General features: G+C 37.0%; 1 protein-coding gene across 2 annotated transcripts in view; it reads right to left on the bottom strand.

Annotated features, from left to right (window-relative positions):
* sfswap (splicing factor SWAP) overlaps positions 1–20,579 on the bottom strand; it is a 118,932-nt gene that overhangs the window by 55,000 nt on the left and 43,353 nt on the right. For both annotated transcript variants that reach the window (XM_079835320.1, XM_079835321.1), the window contains exons 11-12: positions 6,866–6,950; positions 6,308–6,544 (exon numbers count right to left, since the gene is read on the bottom strand). In XM_079835320.1, the coding sequence (XP_079691446.1) occupies positions 6,308–6,544; positions 6,866–6,950 (322 nt within the window). The remainder of the gene's footprint in view (positions 1–6,307; positions 6,545–6,865; positions 6,951–20,579) is intronic.

Genomic DNA, 20,579 nt, shown 5'->3' with positions numbered 1-20,579 from the left:
ACGAAATGTTTATCTCTTGTTAAAGGAATAGTTCACACAAAAATAACCATCTGTTTACTCATCTGATGTTCCAAACTTGTATGACTTTCTGTCTTCCATGGAACAAAGTACTGAACAATATCCTGGCTTGACCCTTTTCCATACAGTATAATGAAAGTAAATTAGGACTGGGGCTGTCGAGCTTTTTTTTTTACATCTAAAAGCAGTCATATTTGAATGGATATGGATGGTAAAGGGCAAGATTTTCTATGAATTTTCATAATGAGGGGTGGTCAAAAGTGGTGTGCATACGCAACCGAAAAACCAACAACAAATACACTGGGTAACTAATTTGCGTACCAACATGATTGACAGCTGTTAATGCACAATCACCGCTTTAGATCGACTAACTGGAATACTGTATAAGATTTCCGGTAACACTTTACAATAAGGTTGTATTAGTTAACATTAGTTAGTGCATTAGCTAACATGAACAACACCGCTGTTCAGCATTAGTTAAATGCTGTAAAAATACAGCTGTTCATGGTTTGTTCATGTTAGTTCACAGTGCATTAACTAATGTTAACAAGATTTGAATAATGCATTAGTAAATGTTGAAATTAACATTAAAGGGATAGTTCACCCAAAAATGAATATTAGCCCATGATTTACTCACCCTCAAGTCATCCGAGGTGTATATGACATTCTTCTTTCAGACAAATAAAATCTGAGTTACATTAAAAATGTTCTGGCTAATCCAAGCTTTATAATAGCAGTAATAGTTGCTCTGTTTTTGAAGTCCATACAAAAAAATTCATCTGTCCGTCAAATAACGTGCTCCACGCGGCTCCAGGGTGTTAATTAAGGCCTTCTGAAGCGAATTGATGCGTTTGTGTAAGAAAAATTCCCATATTTAAAAATTTATAAAAAAAAAATTCTATGGCTCTGCATCAGCCGTCCCCGCCCCATCACTTCCGGCGAATAAGGTGAAAATACATGCAAAATACCGGCGCGATCATAGATATATACATAGATTTCTCATTAGTGCCTGCGCGGATCGGACGAATGAGGCATCTACGTATATATATCTTTGATCGCGACAGTATTTTCACCTTATTCGCCGGAAGTTATGGCGCTGCGAATACTAGATGACATTCGTCTGAAAAGAGGTAAAAAAATAACAAATACTGTTGGGTTTCTCGCAGAAACCGATCGTTTCGAGTCTTAAGACATCAATGTGTCGCCACGAGCCGCATGGTTTAATAAGGATTCGTATGTCTGTGTTTTTACTCTCATTGCTCTCATACTCTAAAATATCCCCATTGACATGCATTATACGACTTTCACACTGCAACGGTTGGAGTTAAAAATCTTCATTTGTGTTCTACTGAAGAAACAAAGACACCTACATCTTGGATGCCCTGGGGGTAAGCAGATAAACATACACATTTTGTTTTTGGGTGAACTATCCCTTTAACAAAGATAAATAAATGGTTTATAAGTGCAGTTCATTATTAGTTCATGTTAACTAATGTAGTTAACTAATGAACCTTATTGTAAAGTGTTACCAGATTTCCATTTGAACTGAACGCATCATAAATCTGCCGGTTTCAGAGCAAAACGCAAAGCGGTGACATTCACTGATGCGCTTCACTCGGCGGTGCTAAAACTGGCATATACTTCCTGGCAACCCACCAAAATAAAAACTTTGAAAAAATGTATATAAAAATAAAAAAGTTAAAATGAAAGTGTAAATATTAGCATTGCATTTTTAAGAGTACTATAAAAAATTTTTTTTGATTTAATACTCGTTTTTTATTTTAAAATATAATAGTATTTATCCCACTTTGTTATTTAGTTTTTTTTTGTAAATAAAGTGCAATAATGCTATTATTCATTATTTTATTTTTTAAAGTTATATTTAATGGGTCCCACTATGACTTTCATTATATATTGAAAACAGCGGCCAGTTCATTGTTAAAAAATTCTCATTTTGTGTTACAAGAAAGAATGGGTTATGATGTCATAAGGGTTTGGAAAGGCATGAGAGTGACTAAATGATGCAGAGATTTCATTTTTAAGGGAACTATCCCTTTAAATACACTAACATGATAACTAAAATATGACACTGACATTCAAAACCTCAGTTTAATACTTTAAACTGATTAATAGTGACAAAGTGTATAAAAAAATATAATAAATGCTGTTCTTTTGAACTTTCCATTCATCAAAGAATCCTTAAATGCATTATGGTTTCTACAAAAACTCTTTTCAACATTGATAACAACATTATGAAGGGTTTCTTAAAGGGATACTTCAGTTCACCCAAAAATGAAAATTAACCCATGATTTACTCACCCTCAAGTCATCCTAGGTGTATATGACATTCATCTTTCAGACGAATAAAATCGGAGTTATATTACAAAAGTCCTGGCTAATCCAAGCTTTATAATAGCAGTAATTGTTGTTTTTGAAGTCCATAAAAACTGCATCTGTCCGTCAAATAACGTGCTCCACACGGCTCTGGAGGGTTAATAAAAGCGTTCTGAAGCAAATCGATGCGTTTGTGTAAGAAAAAATATCCATATTTAAGACTTTATAAAGTAAAGTTTCGGCCGATCGCCTTCCGTATTCAATTTATGGAAAAAGTGTTGAAAGTGCCTCTGTCGATCAAAGGCTTACGTTAGCAGGTACGCTCGTCAGACTTCGCTTACGCATCTTGAATTGCAAGAAGTCACTTTCAACACTTTTCCACGTATGGCGATCGGCTGGAACTTTATAAAGTTTTAAATATGGATACTTTTCTTACACAAACGCATCGATTCACTTCAGAAGGCATTTACACAGAGGCCCACAGAGCCGTGTGGAGCATGTTATTTGACAGACAGATGCATTTTTTATGGACTTCAAAAACAAAGCAACAGTCACTGACATTATAAAGCTTGGAAGAGCAACAACTTTTTTAATATAACTCCGATTTTATTTGTCTGGAAGAAGAATGTCATAAACACCTAGGATGACTTGAGGGTGAGTAAATCATGGGCCAATTTTCATTTGTGGGTGAACTATCCCTTTAAGCCCCAAATCAGCATATTAGAATATTTTCTGAAGGATCATGTGACACTGTAGACTACTACAGAAAATTCAGCTTTGCCATCACATGAATAAATACAATTTTAAAAAGTATTCAAAGGAAAAGCTGTTCTTTTAAACTGTAATAACATTTCACAGTATTATTGTTTTTAACTGTATTTTTATCAGATTTGGTGAGCATTAGAGACTTAACTGAAAAGGTATATTCTGTTTTTAGCCAAAAACACATTCACAATCTCTCATGCACAGCAGCAGGTCTCATTTCCTGTGAAGACACTGCCGGTGTCTTTGATTGAGAAGTGTCCTTCTTTGTTTTAACTGTGTGAAACACTCCCTCTTAATTATAGGAGACAGTTACTGCCGCTGGTGAGCATGGTCCATATGGACAGATCTATTACATTACGGCCCTGGTCCTCGCCGGAGTAATTTAATGTGCTGCCAGTCATCGTGACGTGACAGCGATCATATGATCTCACCATTTAAAGTCTCTGAGGGTCAAAAGAACAAAGAAGTCAAAGAAGTGCAGCGAAATACAGTAACTCTTGGCTTAATATGATCATGATAAACTACTGTTTGTTTCGCAATATTTCTTATCTTGTTACAGTAAAAGATGTTTGGCTTCTAAGCTTCTGGCCAATGAGAAATTACATTTGGGCTGCAACAATTACGGTGAAGGAAATCAGCATGAGTTATTTTCGTAATACTCCACAAAACTGACTCATCTCTTCTGTTTGAACAATTTTTCTGAACATTACAAAAGAACAGCCTTGAAGATAGCAAACAAGGAATTATTTCAATTAGGACACACTTATGAAACGTAACTCCTGAACTCTCCAGACAGTGATTCAAAGCTAAAATATGCTAATATGCCTGGAATTTAAAAAGATGGACAATGGTCCAGAACACAGTCTAGTGCTTTTAAAAGGACAGTTAAAACAAATGTTAATTTAATGTTCTTCCACAGCCTTTGACTTAATCATTTTGAGAAATTCTCTGGCCACTCTTTTCCATATAACGAAAGTGAAAGGAGACCATTCAAATGTAAATATTATCCTGCCTTATGTTTTACTTTACTTATTCCATATGGACCATGCTCACAAGGATTGCCTGCCTTCAATCAGTGTCTTCATTCCCTCCTGCCCTGTTCTAAATCTACATTTTCCCTATTCCTTTCATTCCTTCACTTTCTCTTTTCCTCCCTCTTACTGTCTTTCATTCTTTCTTCCAACATTCCTTCCCTCTTCCTGTTCTTCATTCTTTCTTCCTCCGTATCTTACTTCTGTCTTCCCGTTCTGTTTCTTGATCCTAACCAACTTCTTCCCATCCTTCATGTATCCATCCCTTTCACCTTTCATTCTTTGCCTCTTCCCGTTTTACATACGTTCTATCCTCCTCCCAACATTCCTTGCCTCTTCCTGTTTTACGTCCGTTCTATCTTACACTCAACTTTCCTTGCCTCTTCCCGTTTTACATCCATTCTATCTTCCACCCAACATTCCTTGCCTCTTTCTTGTTTTACGTCCGTTCTATCTTCCACTAAACTTTCCTTGCCTCTTCCTGTTTTACGTACGTTCTATCTTCCTCCCAACATTCCTTGCTTCTTCCCGTTTTACATTCGTTCTATCTTCCACCCAACATTCCTTGCCTCTTCCTGTTTTACGTTCGTTCTATCTTCCACTCAACTTTCCTTGCCTCTTCCTGTTTTACGTACGTTCCATCTTCCACCCAACATTCCTTGCCTCTTCCTGTTTTACGTTCGTTCTATCTTCCACCCAACATTCCTTGCCTCTTCCTGTTTTACGTTCGTTCTATCTTCCACTCAACTTTCCTTGCCTCTTCCTGTTTTACGTTCGTTCTATCTTCCACTCAACTTTCCTTGCCTCTTCCTGTTTTACGTACGTTCTATCTTCCTCCCAACATTCCTTGCTTCTTCCCGTTTTACATCCGTTCTATCTTCCACCCAACATTCCTTGCCTCTTCCCGTTTTATATACGTACTATCTTCCTCCCAACATTCCTTGCCTCTTCCCGTTTTAGGTCTTTTTTTTTTTTGTGAAGGTCTTGGTCTCGACTGCATTTCTCCTCGGCAATGTCTTGGTCTCGGACTTGGAGGACTCAGGATTTTATCTCAAGACCAGTCAAGACCACAACTGCAAGGATATCACTAAATTGCTGGTGCATTGTCTGATTTAACATCATTAATGTGATTTGATGTAAAACTTACTGCTTAAAATGCAATCAATAACTTCTTTGTAATGTCAATTATTTTGTTACTGTGCTGCCGGGTTCAAAATCAATGCATCATTGGCTCAAAAATGCCCAAAATTAATATAAATGCCCACAAAATTCTGAGATTTCGTTTTTTATAATAATTTTTATATATAAATTAATTAATTAAATATAATTAAACAATATCACAAGAGCAAGAGAGCTGTTTTCATGAATATAACCGTGATTGCAAATGATATTGATTTATACAAACGTTCAATAAACAAGAAGTTAAAATTAAATTACATTACAATAATTCGGCCACGTTTCGTTATTAAATGAATCAGCTGCTTTGAACAAAGCGGTTGAATATAAATGATTCCGTGACTGTTCAATAATGTTAATGTTTTAATGTTAAATTAATCTGAACATTATTTATGCAGGTGTAATTGTACCAATTCAGATGCAACTTCTGTGCCATGAATTTTATTGTTAGTGATTTGATTGGTAACAGCGCTATAGTGTCTTACTATTGTAATTGTGTTTATTTATTAAATATAAGACATTTCTCAGACAGTAGATATGGATCTTTTAGATTAATTTAAGGAGTGCTGGTCTGGTCTTGGTCTCGGTTTAGGTGGTCTTGACTACAACATTAGTCCTTTCTATCTTTCACCCAACATTCCTTGCCTCTTCCCGTTTTACATCCGTTCTATCTTCCTGCCAACATTCCTTGCCTCTTCCTGTTTTAGGTAAGTTCTATCTTCCTCCCAACATTCCTTGCCTCTTCCCGTTCTATCTTCCTCCCAACATTCCTTGCCTCTTTTCCTTTTATGTCCATTCTATCTTCCTCGCAACCTTCCTTTCCTCTTCCTCCCAACATTCCTTTCCTCTTCCCGTTCTACTTACCTTACTAATTTCAACTTTCATCTGAGTTCCATCAACTTTGGATCAACATGCGGGTGAGTAAGTGCTGACAATTCAAATTTTTGGGGTGAACTATTCCTTTAGTAAAAATCTAGACATACCTTGTTTGGCCTCTTGCTCTTCCTGGGACAGTACCGGTTTCTTATCCTCAGCCAATGGAGGCTGAGTCGGCTCTCTGGCTGCCTCAAATAACCCTATGGCCAACTCTACTCCCTCTTGCACCTCCACCTTTATCGCATCCTCATCAGAGTCGTCATCCAGCCGCACACGATTCTTCTCCAGAGGCAAAAGGTCATTTTCTTTTGACTTTATGGCAAAGCAGATAGGTGCAAAAGACGCTGGGAAGTGATAATAGACATTTTATTTAGTAACTGTCATTAACCTTCCTCACTTAGCACAAATCTACAGCACAATTACTGTCATTACGGTCAAAGACATGATCATTAAGCACAATAGATCATCTGAATTAACATCAGTTTTTTATTTAAATGCTAGGTGAAACAGCCTGAGCACAACAAAAGTAATTAAAAGATGGAGGGATATGGGACGGTGTTTTAACGTGGCTGCATGAGGACATTCTGAAATGTCAATGTGAATGACATGGATGTTCTGAGGTCAGGTGGAGGGGGGCTCAATCATAGAGCGCAGAGCCACCTTACCTTTAAGGAGCTTGCCATCGTTCTGCTGCTTGTCAGAAGAGCAATCCTCTGTGCTGTCCCCCCCACTGTTGTAAAGCAAGGAACCCTGTGAGGCCGGGACAACAGGAAAAGAGAGAGGGAAGAGAGACACAAAGTTACTTTACTTTGCAGACACAGGTTAAGGATGAAAATACTGAGCTCTCAGTTCTCAAGGGCTCTCAAAAGCTTGACAGTATTTTAAAAGACTTTCTTTGTACCGAACATGTAGTTATTCAGAGCCAGTAATTCCTTAATACGCAGTTTTACAGGTGAAGATGGGGATGTACAGGGGGGAATAGAAAGAGTTCAGGCAGCAGGAAGAGTCTGAGAGAGAATCCATCTCATCCTTTAAAAGGTATACGTGTATTTTTTTTTTTGTTAAAGCCTTTTCTATGGGCTTTCTTGCTAGCTTTCTTTACTATCCTTGGTTCCTTTATTTGCCTTCTTTGCTTCCATCTTTCCTTCTTTACCTTTTACATTCTTTGCTGCCTTGCTTCCAGTCAATTTATATTCCTTTCTTTCTGCCATCCTTGCTTCCATTTGACCTTTTTTCTTCTTGTCATATTTCCTTCCATTTTAACCTTCCTTTGTTTCTCCCTTTAATTTTACCCTTCCTTCTTTCTGCAAGCCTTTCTTCATTCCATTTTACCCTTCTTTCTTCCTGCCATCCTTCCTTCCATTTTATCCTCCTTTCTTACTAGCATCCTTCCATTTTACCCTTTTTCTTCCTGCCATTTTATCCTTTTCTCTTCTTGTCATCTTTCCTTGCATTTTAACCTTCCTTTGTTCCTTCATTCCTTTGATTTTACCTTCCTTTTTACCCTTCTTTCTGCCATCCTTCCTTTCATTTTAACCATTCTTTCATACTGCCATCCTTCCATTTTACACTTCTTTCTTCCTGCCACGCTTCCTTCTATTTTATTCTTCTTTCATTCTTTCCTGTCTTCCATTTTACCCATCCTTTCTTCTTCAAATATAAAACTCAAACAATAAGAGAGAACTTTCTACACTTTCAGTTGGGAACAATAATTATTTTTGCCTCAGAAACTGCGTTAAGTCACCATTAAACAATGAAGAGAAAAAAGAAGAGCATTTCACACTTGCTATATGGATTTTGGCCCGAGCTCTATAAGAATAGCAGGGTTTGAGTATCACTCTGGGAGCAACGCTGATGGACGAGTATAATCTCAGGAACGTTCTGCAGCAGAGAAAAGCACGACAAGCTCCTTCACGGATGTATGGTGTGAGAGCAATGCAAGCCTGATGCTCTCATTTATCAACCATCTGCCAGCGGATTGCACGCTCAAAATATCTAATTCACCTCAATACACATGGAAGTCTGGACTCCACACTGTGGAATGGTGAAAAACTCCACACTTTAATGAGGTGCAGCGTTCCCACAGTAATGAGATGTTTTCCTTATACTGACCCAAATCTTTGTGTTTTATTCTTTTGTTTGAGTCAGCGCAACAGTAAAAACGAATTTTCTACACTGCTGTGAGCTAATGGGTATTGCCACTAATAATAAAGAGAATCACACATGCTGTGATAATCCCATGTAATCTGACAGGTTTTTTTTTAATGTAACACGAGAAAAAAAACATCAGAGTGAGAGGACAAAAGAGAGAGAGATTCTAAAAGTTTAGTGTCCCTAATGAAAGTTTTCAATATTTTACAACTCTATTAAGAAGTGTCTGTAGATCCTCACTGTAGCCTTGGGTAAGATGAAGGGTCAGAGGGACATTAAACCCAGTTAAGAATCTCTCACACAAAGATGAAAGACAAGATGAAGGAATTAAAGTGGGAGATTGGATCTGTGGCCGGACACTCGATAAAAAAAGTGAAGAGAGACACTGTGGGAGACAGAGACACTATGTGGGGAAGAGAGAGACACTGTGTGGAGAGAGACAGTTTCAGAATGTAATGCTAATAATAATTTATTATAAAAAAATATATAATAATAATAAGAAGAAGAAGAAGACAGCAATGTATATAATAATAATAACAACAATAATTAATACATGTATACAAAAAAATGGGCTATATGGTTTAATATATTCAGGATTAATTATTTCATGGTTATTCAAAAGGCGAAAAAAGATTTGTTAGTGGAGTGGTTTAGGAACCGGAAACGTTAAGTGGAATTGGAAGCAAAATCATTCAATCCCTTACAATTCCCATCACTACTCCGCCTAGGAAAAAACTGCTCTGAATTACAAGCACTCTCCTGAGCAGTGTATTTGTTTCCGCCTGTTCGCTCTGCTCGAAAAACGAGAACTTTAGTGTGCTGTGGTTTCCAGAGAATCGTTCGTTAAGGACCTCTGTTGTCAACTTACATCACCAAATTAATAACAAATGAACATTAATAACAAATCAAGGGCTGTTCTATAGGCTCCCCCTCTGAGCGCCATTTCTTCTTCAGCCTTGGGTTTCCTTAAAAACGTTCTCCCCTGTAGAGATGGTGCCATACTGAATGTCTTCATCCTCTCATATAAAGGCAGTAATCCCTTAATCCTGTTTATGGGTAAAGTCAGCAGAAGAAATGCATGCTGATGGATCATGGCATGTGGAAGTAGCTCTATAATAGCAAAACATGGATGAGCAATGCGAGCATGGGAGAGTTAGAATGCTGTAATTTCAAGTAAAATGGTAGGTCTCATGAAGGATTACAGAGAGATCGTAATGCCATGGGAAATATAACTGCCATCATCTCTAAAATATGATGTATGCATAATCAAATACACTCTTTGGTTGATCTTGTTAAATCAGACTATTCACTAACAAAATTCCTCACTTCACACAATGTACTAAACCTCACAAGTTCACATTTCAGCCCCAATCCCCTGACACCACATTGTATTAATTGGTTCCAAACAGCGATACGGTTGCGCCATCAACACAGTTCCACCATGAATACCAGCGACAGCTGTTTAGCTCTGTTGCTAAGTAACAACTTGGGAGAAGGAGAAATAAAAACTGGAATATATTCTTCGCTTGACTTTTTTTACTCGTGTTTTTGTCTTTTTGATGCAGGACTGAAACCTATGAATGCCATGTTGAAGAAAAAATCTGAACAAAAAAAAAGGAGGTGAAGGAGGACAGGACTTTCTCAAATTACTTATTAAACAACAAGCAAATATAAAAAATAATATAAAAAAAAAAGATAAAAACACACCAAAAATGCCACTCAACACCTTTCTTTGTAACTTTAGGTATATGCCGCCATTCAAAACTGCAAGAAAACAAATGTTAATAAATGATTGAGCAACCGTTCTTATATGAAGATGCTCCAATATTTTAACTGACTGCATTCCATTTTAATTCATATCTTAAAGGGATAGTTCACCCAAAAATTTAAATTGTCATCATTTAGTCACCCTCAAGTTGTTCCAAACCTGTATGAATATCTTTCTTCTGCTGAACACAATGGAAGATAATTGGAAGAATGTTTGTAACCAAGCAGATCCCGGCAGCCATTGACAGACATAGTCTTTTTATCCCCACTATGTTATTCAATGGCTGCAGAGAGCTGCTTGGTTACAAACATTCTTCCAAATATCTTCCTTTGTGTTCAGCAGAACAAATACATTTATACAGGTTTGGAACAACTTGATGATGACTAAATGATGACAGAATTTTCATTTTTGGATGAACTATCCCTTTAAGATGAAAAATGAGAGAAAACATGATACAATTAAATGTAAAAGTTATGCCAATTAGCTTGTTGTAAGAAAATGTGTCTTAGCAAAAGCAAAAGGTTATGACTTGCCTAGATGCTTATTGCATTTGTGTTTCATCCAAGATGCAAAAAATACAAGCTGCTCACCTAAGGCATTTTCTGCAGAGACGAGCAGCAAAAGGAAAGGCTTTGGTGCTTTGGGACTGATTCCCCACAAGTGCAGTCATCATCAATCACTGTTCACTTGGGCAAATTAAACCAGAATGTTTTCTGAGACGCAGGCTTCAAGCAGACTTTCTCAGTGCGGTTTCTCACATCCTAACACAGAAAGTAACTTTCATGCAAACCGAACTGAACTTTGACGTCAAAAAAAAAACTCTAACGTAAAAATCTCTTACTGCAAGTACAATGTTTACAGACTTTTTTTCTGAGCATTGGCAAAACTGCCTTTGTAACAACTTGTAAGGATTCACTAAAAGTTCAGGTGGCAGAGAACGCAGAAAGTGACAACAATAACAGAGTTGAGACAAAAAAAAGTAGGTTTCTTATCTGAAAAGTCAAAAGTAGAACCAAAGTGCTCTTCAGATAGAGGAAGACAACAAATCAAGAGGCCAAGAAGATTGTCAACAGTGATATTCTGCTTTAAAGCTGCAGTCCATAACTTTGGTTAATAAATAATTATCCAAAATCAATTGTTGAGCAAGTACACAACAAGGCCAGTATTCAAAACGATCTCCTTACCTTAGCCCCATTCACAACGGTAAGCTTGTAATAATGTAATATAATTAGAGTGGCATGATGCATTTCCGCAGGAAATTCAAGCATGTATTTGTGTCATTACATCATGTTTGTATACATAAAGAAAGAGTCCTGCTTGTAGTAGTAATGCACGCGAGGAGCATGTATACCGCATGTTCTTCAGCGGATAATTTATAGCCTTTTCTCACAGCAGCTGGAATAATTCAATGTATCATTTTGGCGGATTGTTATCCAGAAAGGTCCAAACAACACTCATTCACACTACATTCACCCGTAGTCCAAAGCAAAATATTAGACTTCTACATGTAACGCTAATAAACACTAAATACAATAAATCACGCAGTGCTAATGCTGTTAACATTACCAATTTGAACAAAAAGTATAACAATAATAGTAATAATAATAATAATATGCACGGTTTGATGTTATATGAGCGATCGTTAGATTTAAATCAACGTTGGTAGCGCGATTTATTGTAATGTTTTGTTCCCAAAAGTGGCAGACATGTTACTTACTTGTTCAGATTACATTTTCCGGTGAAAATTCTTATTTAGGTTATACTCCAAGACGTAGAATCTGTGATTCTGAAGTATAGTATACACACCGGTGCGGTGACTGACAGCAAAGCCGCACATCCTCCCCAAAAATTTGATTCATCCGCGCTGAGGAGCCGCACCGACGCACAACACACGTACAGATGTTAACCCCGCAAATAACCGCAATTGCAGGTTTCAAACAGAGAGGGCGACACTGAGGCAAAACTTACATACAGAAGCTAGTGACTCTTTTAGAAATGCAGCCCATGTTCTCTTAATTAATCAGTCTAATGAGCTGCTGGAGGTCTTGTGTACGATTTGATTATTTCCACTAATCAAGTCATCAACGCAGTGGCCTGAGGACGGCTGGGTTATCTGACGAATCCACTGCTGTCCTGACACAACAGGGTAGAAAAAGGACACAAAACAAATTGGAATAAAAAGGGATGACAGGGTGAGGTAAGGGAGGAGAGGTGCAATCCAGGTTCACTTCCCCAGAGGAAAACACAATGAAAGGAAGCAAACAAAGAAAGCAGGGTGACTGGCTGTTTCACCTCTTCAAAGCGAGCTCAAGTACTGCAGACTGAGCAAAGAAAAAAACGACGCAAATCAAGAACAATGGCTTCCGAGCTGCAAACGCAGATCTAACCGGGCTATAACGTTAGATAAAATGTGTGTAGATATGTCAAGGATGACAATGAAAAGGAGGGCTAGTAGCGGAGGACAGTGAGGGAGAGAATAAGAAAGACAGGAAGAGAAAGACATGCAACATATCTCTCAATTTGTATGTAAAAACAAAAAAAACATGAGCCATGCATTTACAATGGAGGTCTATGGGGCAAGGCAATTACAGTAGACGTCTATGGGATGAAGCATTTTCAATGGAGGTCTTAAGGCAGAAATAATAAGCTCATATTTTTGCAGTTTTAAAAAGTGGTTTTTCACTATTTACAACATGATCTGCATTTTCATGGGTTTAATAAAAGATTTTTGTTATAAGAGAAGATAAAAACAACTTTGTGAATCAAAACCACTCTTTTAAATGGTACATTTTTTTCTAAAAAATAAATAAAAGTTTGATCACCATCTTCAATATCTATCTAGTTGTTTAAAAGATTAAATGCAATTATCAAAGTTACTTAATTTTCCAATAAAAGATGATAAATTTTTAAAACGGTAATTAAATGTAACAAATCTTTGTTAATTACATTTTGACTCGTATATAAATGTTATTTGTCTGTTAAAACATCCTTTTAGAGGTAGGACTACTGTTGTAGGAGGACGGTCAAGACAAAGTCAAAAGACTAAATATGCCCAGCTAAGGTTGGCACTCTCACTGCTCTCATGACAACACGTATAATATATAGAGTTTTGTGGATAAACTAGAAACAATGTGTAGTTTAACAGGCATTTTGTAGCAATGCCTTGCCTCATAGTTATGCACAGCTGCAGCATGGCATTTTAATAAAGCCACACCACAAACATTTTTTTTTATAAAAAAGAACAATAACTTACCAATAAGGTACAATTTGTTACCATCGGTAAATACATTATGTATAAGGAAACTAACAAGAAACTACACTTTTACAGCATTTGTTAACCAATGTTCATTTCAATGCAAGTTGTATAAATTATCATTCGAATTTATGAACTAACATTAACCTAGATTAATAAATGTTGTAAAAAGTATTTTAAATATTTATATTTACACAAGAATAAAGTGTTTTTAAAAACCTAGTTGTTCATTGTGACCCATCTCTAATTTTTACAAACTGAGAGATCAGACAAAATAATGTTCATACTGTAAGACTGTAATCACTAAGGCATCAAATAAAAATACACTGGATAATATTCTTTACAACTAGAAGAAACAAAATAAACGAGGTTATGGCATTCAAACTGCTAGGATTGACGAGAGACTAATTACAGATATAATCTATAATTGATGAAGCAGACAGTCAAAGACAAAGACTCAGCTCACAGGCTTAAAACAGAGGTTTGGGTTTGCAAATATGCCTGCTTAATTACCATAGAAGTGAACAGGAAGAGCTGCTGTTTGTTCTTGCACTGTCGCTAATGGCCTACCAGATGCAGTAATTATAGACTGCGCTTTTAAAGTAGGTATGAGAGAGAATGCAGGAGTTTTGGGGTTTGACAGAAAGCAGATTCCCAGGCACCTCGGTTGGTCCTTGAGTGAACTTATGCGAGAGCCACAGCCAGGACTGGATGAGGAGAGATCACATTGTATGTGAGAGAGTGTGAGGAGTGACAATACATGAACACTGACAATGTATTTAAATGGTAAAATGGTAAAGACTGCATTTATATATAGCGCTTTCAACAGACCCATGGCCATCCAAAGCGCTTTACATATTGCCTCACATTCACCCATTCATACACCAGTGTCAGCCTTGCAAGGTGCCATCCAGCTCGTCGGGAGCAGCTGGGGTTAGGTGTCTTGCTCATGGACACCTCGACACTTGGTCAGGTGGAACCGGGGATCGAACCACCAACCTTCCGGTTTGTAGACAACCTACATGAACCACTGCCGCCCCGGTAGTGTATTTAGCACATATTTGTGTTAGCATGTGCACAAGATGTGTTCACATTTATTACGATCTTTACCTAATATTCTAATATTGACATAAAAGAAAAATCCATAATTTTGACCCATACAATGTACTGTTGGCTATTGCCACAAATATACCAGTGTGACTTATGACTGGTTTTGTGGTCCAGGGTCACATATACAAGTAGTCTAGCTAATCTACTCGCATTCTTGAGCATATAGACCAGAAAATCCCTTTACCAATAAGCTAATTGGCTCTTTTACATTAAAGGAACAACTTCCATTTCTACAAAAGAACGACATCCTTTCCTACACCCACCATATTGAGCACAGCAATTTCTCTGATGACTTTTCTGATAGTGGCTAGTTTCCTCCTCCTCATACTGTCTGTAGTCTATATTCAAGAGCCTGTGGATTTCATTCACTTCTTCATGCCTTCAAGTTACCAAAAAAAAAAAGAAAAAGCAGTAGCCTTGGCTGTACATAAAAAAGAGAGGGGGACACATGATGAAAAATGTGGGAAAGGTGCCCTAGAGGGGGCTGTAAAATGGCATGCTGCTAAAAATGTACAGACAGCCTTTAAGCGTCACTGTCGTAGCTGAGATACTGGTGCTCAGAGGCATTTCTCAAAGTCACTGACAGGAGTAGCACATATCCGTCAGCCAAAATAAAACATGAAGAGATTATTACAGCCATCTTCTTTTAACCACCTCAGGGTCTTAGTAACACCCCTACTCATCAAAACATATTCAGAAATCTTTTGATTAAACAATAAAACAAGTCTTAATCAAAAAGATTTTTATATTAATGCAATTTTCAGCATGATATATTTGGACGATATTTTGAAATACGTATGCAAGACATGCAAATATATGTCTTTCCCTTACTAAAAGCAACAACAAAGATAATTCCTGTCTTTCACTTTTCATGTTTTTAAAGCAGTCAGCTGGATATGAAAGGGAATGCGGAAACCATGCCAGAGGGTAAAAAAATAAACACTTCTAAAAAAATGAGAACTTTAATTTACTAAACATGAAATATTGGTAGAGGCAAAAACTAGGAGAAAGAGAACGGAGTGGGAAAATAAAAACGTTTGTATTAAAAAAACGAATGTCAAATGTATTTTAAAAAAATATTATATGTTAAGGTTAGTGCCAGTTAAACCTCAACAGGGTGATCAGGATCCCAAAGCAAAGTACAAGGTCTTTGAAATGAAACAAGTTATGACCAAAACACACAAGACATTTAAGAGATGAAATCATGCTTATTTTATTTTATTTTTTTAAATGCTTTTAATTTGATTCACACTTATTATAATAATATTTGCATTATAGTTTTCATTTTGTGCAAAATATATTTTTTGTTTTACAACAGAAATTAATCAATCAAAAACTTACTTTAGCTTTTCATCCAAAACAAAATTTATTTCCTATCATCACTGTAAAGCTGCTTTGAAGCAATCATTGTTGTGAAAAGCGCTATAGAAATAAAGGTGACTTGACCTGTGATATCCGTGAGTTTTTTTATTTCATATTTATTTTATTTGTTTCATATGTATTCAATAAGTAATTCAATTAAATATTGTGCACATGTACACACGTTGCTGGAGTGGGCATTAATGGTCAGAAATTCAGCGGGAGCGGGATTAAGAAAACATCCCGCACAGGCCTCTAGTAGGAAGCATTGAACACTGTAGGAACCCTGTCAATCCAACAGTTTCAGAGAGAAATGTATAGCATGCTGATCTGCCAGTGGTTGGTCTTTCATGTGGAGAACTCTCCTCATACGTTTGCAATTTGTATAATGATGCATTTAAAAGTTAATGACCAAACGTATCGTTATAAAAGTTCACAATGCTGTTGCAGATTAAATATAATGTGGATAAACACTGAATAAATATATTTTCGTCAGATTAGATACTGATAATTAAAATCACTCAAACCCCTTTATCTAAACCTCTCTACTTAACTGTCTTTGGAAAACTCATTTCAACATACTACGATTTAAATCACACTAATTCTAATTTTGAATACCATTTAGGATGGGTAGTATGCGAATTGGGACTCAGCCATACAAACGGTGCAAAGCGGGGGGGTGCAAAGACTGGAATTGGGAACCCCTGCTCTAGAGAGCAGTGTAATAAGCAAAATAAATGCTCTACTGCATTCTAGAAGAAAGCTTTCAGAAAGTAGTTCAGAAATCCTTCTAATGTATAAAAATAGTCACTCAGTGTGGAGGGTGGAAATGTAGTATTGTGGAGAGAAAAGAACGTTTTGATAAAAATTTTAATAACATGTTGCAATGTTTGTGTGCAAAAGGAAAAGGGAATGGATATATATAGTTGTTGATGGCATAGATATGTACTTTTACAACAAATTAAATATCAACCCAGTTCTTGCCATTGCGTGCAATAAAATGCATCAAATGAAAGCTCAGTTACACACAGGCCTGGAACTGCAAAGAAATGTTTCCACTTTTCATTAAAAGCAGCTAAAAAGACCGACCGTTTTATTTAAACATGAGAGCGTGCCAAAACCTCAGGGCTGGAACCGTTGGCGGTACAGAATTTATGTCTTATAGAGAAACTCAAAAGCTTCAACACAAAAACATTATTGATGATTTATGAAGTTGAGGGATCAGTCAAATGCCTTGATTATTACACAGGGAAATATTAACAAGGACCTCAGCAAAGCAACCAAAAATGAAAAAGTCCCAATTAGGTTCCTAGAACGCCACACAAGTACAAAACTTAGTCGATTTCATTAAAATTATCTTAGAGGAGAAACTTGGGTAGTTTTATGGTTAAAAGACTGAAAAATCAAATAATTAGACTATAAATAAAAAATACAAAAATGTTATGCTATCATTGATCTGACACTGTTTAGCACCACTTAGTACCATACTAGACTTGTTTTAATGGAATTGACATATAAATCTTGTCTGAGAAAGGTCTGATAAGGAGAAATACAAAAAAGGACAATGGACCCTGAGACAACTATTACAATGTTTTAAAAGACCTTAATAAACCAGACTTCTTCAAAGAGAACACTTCAAGAACTGTGATGATGGCTAAAGAAGACCGTTTTAAATATGAGACCGGCAATTACAAGAACCGGGACTTTCAGAACCTGCCAACTTGAAGGTCAAACTCCTTACCTGACCTTAAAAATTATTCAAAGCTCTTGAAGCATCCAGGATGATACTTTATCATCTAAAAGTCAAGCCACAGCAGTCTCTCAGAGTCTCCAGACACAATTCTGCCTTGTAAAAGCTTTTTACAGCACAAGTTCCCTCATATATTTCCAGATAAAAAAAAAATACGAAGGGGGAAAAAACACATTAAATGTGGTTAAATATAGCTGACATAAAGCAGTCACACTTTGCTGGGATGAAGAAATCTGCACCAAATGTCATTTGCTTTGAAGAAGATCCCAGAACATTAAGTTTAAAAGCTGGCTGAGACCGACGAATTTACAGGGCTGCTGAACTTTGCGAATCACGCCCAACGTCCTCAATAGATCCTGAATTAGTGAGGAGGAACAAAGGAACATCATAATGCAAAAAACTTTCGGATTACATATCAGATTGTGGTTCTTCTGTGTGTGCGTTTGGATACAATTTTGTGTTTGTGATTCCCTGCGGTATTCTCCCCTTTTTATTGATTTGATACAACTTTTTATTCACCCATAAGAAGAAAAAAGGCTTTCTGGCATTTGGTGGGACACGTTTAATGAGGCAGCGGGTGCTAGTGAAATATGACTGTCCACATAAACTATCATTGTGTAAGTGTGACACTAAAAGCAATAGGGTTGTGGGATGTGTCCTTTGTGTATGCATACAAGTTACAAGAATAAATTGATTTTCACAGGCTTGGGGCTTCTTCTGTCCTTCCTCTGAACCTCCGGATTTCTATCCTGACCATGCAAATAAAAGTCCTCCAAACTGACTTGAATTAAAAAGCAGTTACATGTGCATGAATGCAGATGCACTGCAAACTCACTTCGTCTAAGAACACTTAGACATGGTTCAGAGATCTGCACTCCCAAGGGACTACCGTGGGACTCGCGGGACCCAACGCAATACAGTGCAGCGCGGGACTAGATTTGATGGCCGAATGCGGGCGGAGTGTGTGCAGGTTGTGGGAGAATAAAACTATTCGCAGGACTCCTGCAAAAAAGAAATAAAAGTATTTAGTAAATAGAAGTATATTTTTGCGGGAGTGGGTGGGAGCGGAACAGAATCCTACGGGAGTGGGACTAAAAATCAGTCGGGTTCAGGTCTCTAGTTCAGTATTTCTATCAGTTTGCTCTTATGACATGACAAAATGTGCAATTTAAGATTATATTAAACTACTCATGCAGGAGAGGAAAAAAATTCAGTGTGCAAAACTTTGTGCCTCGTTTTGAGAAAATTTACTGTGCATAAAAATTGCCGGGCATGAAACTGTATTTTGCTGTCATCGCATTACATAAACTATATCAAATCAAGAGAAAGAAAAGTGTAGTTCTCAGAAGATTTATTTGTTTGATCACAGAGACTTTGATGAATGTTTGGGTCCAAACGACATCGAGTCACATTTACTTTGATTGAATGGACAAAATAAATATTCCACAGAAAAAAGAAGGTCATACGGGTTTGGAACGACATGAGGGTGAGTAAATGATGACAACTTTCCTTTTTGAGTGAACCAATCCATTTAACCATCCAAAAGAATCCAAATACTTCTTGGGGCCCACTGCATAGAACTTGATCGTTCTTTCAGACAATGTTTAGTAGCAGTCCAAAAGTGAGCTCAAGGGATCTCCACAACTCTCTACCCAGCTAATTTGGGGAATGCATGGTGAATTTTATGCACCCAAAGCAAAGCCAAAGCTTTAAGAGGTTGATAATCGTTCAGCATATCCGGCAGCTGGAATGATTGCCACCCAGCTGGAAGTACAATTAAGAGTGGAAGACATTCAAAATGAAAAGAAGAAGAAAAAAAAAACGGCACAGCTTACAATATAAAAAGTGAGGAAAAAGTGAGGAATTTAGCTAAAGCTGTAGCCTAGCTCTGTCTCTGGAGACAATATTACTGGCAGGGCAAGCAAATAACAACAGATCCTGCTGTGAGCACAGGATTGTTGAGTTGATTGTGACAATGGAACATTTCGTCTAATTTTCCACACTAAAACTCTTCCACACTTTCGCTGTTGTCTTCAAATGTTATAAGCTCCTATTTCCTTTCATTACTTATTACTTCCTAACTACTAGATCGAACATCTCATTTAAAAACAAAGGTTATTTTAGGCATAAATAATAACCTTTAGCATCCATGGAAATATTCCATTGCAAAAAAGGTTATTTATAGTGGAAAAAACTTCTACCGATTATTAAATTACTATTCACACTAAAAAAAAAGAAGAGTTACTTTAAGAACTATTCACAAAAAAGAATCTTCATATTTAAGCGTGCACCAGCGATGCTAACTCTACAGGAAACAATTCAGGACAATATTCCAGATTTTTTCTTTTGCAAATATATAATGTAAAACAACCCCTACAGCCAAATATACCTGACCATAGGCAAAAGGGCTGAACGATAGATTGTTTTAGCATCGATATTGAGATGTGCGCATCTGCGATAGTCACATCGCAGGATGTGATGTCAAGTATAGGGATTGTATTTGATATGTGATCCGAACGGACCAGGCTACAGGTTCGAAACAAGTGATTCTCAGAATATTTGCAAGGTTTAACCATAGACTGTAAAAAAAGATGGACGACGCACCTTCACTCTGTTTCATTGAGTTAAGTGTCCAAATATGACGCTGACATCTTGGGTCTCGCACTCCCACTTAATCAATCACACGCCCCTGAACTTTTTGTGAAATAAACAGTTATGGAAGAAACAGGGTTTATGACCTATACTACCTGGGGGGTGGCTATATGGAGGCATTCAAGCGATTTTAAAGCATTCAAGCAATTTTAAAGCATTCAAGCGCAAGGCGACGCAAACGAGAACTCAATTCAGAACTCACATGCTGTTTTCTGTGCACACACAGTGATGTGCAGACAGAACATGAACACCGAATTCCATTATTTTACCATCCATTTGTGCTTGAATGGACACACGCATGAAAAATTATGTCAAAATGCCTTTCTCTTCAAGTAT

This window comes from Gobio gobio, assembly GCF_949357685.1.
Source record: "Gobio gobio genome assembly, chromosome: 14".
Lineage (NCBI taxonomy): Eukaryota > Metazoa > Chordata > Actinopteri > Cypriniformes > Gobionidae > Gobio > Gobio gobio.
The sequence above is the reverse complement of the archived record's forward strand: the minus strand, read 5'-3'. Positions and strand labels throughout refer to the sequence as shown.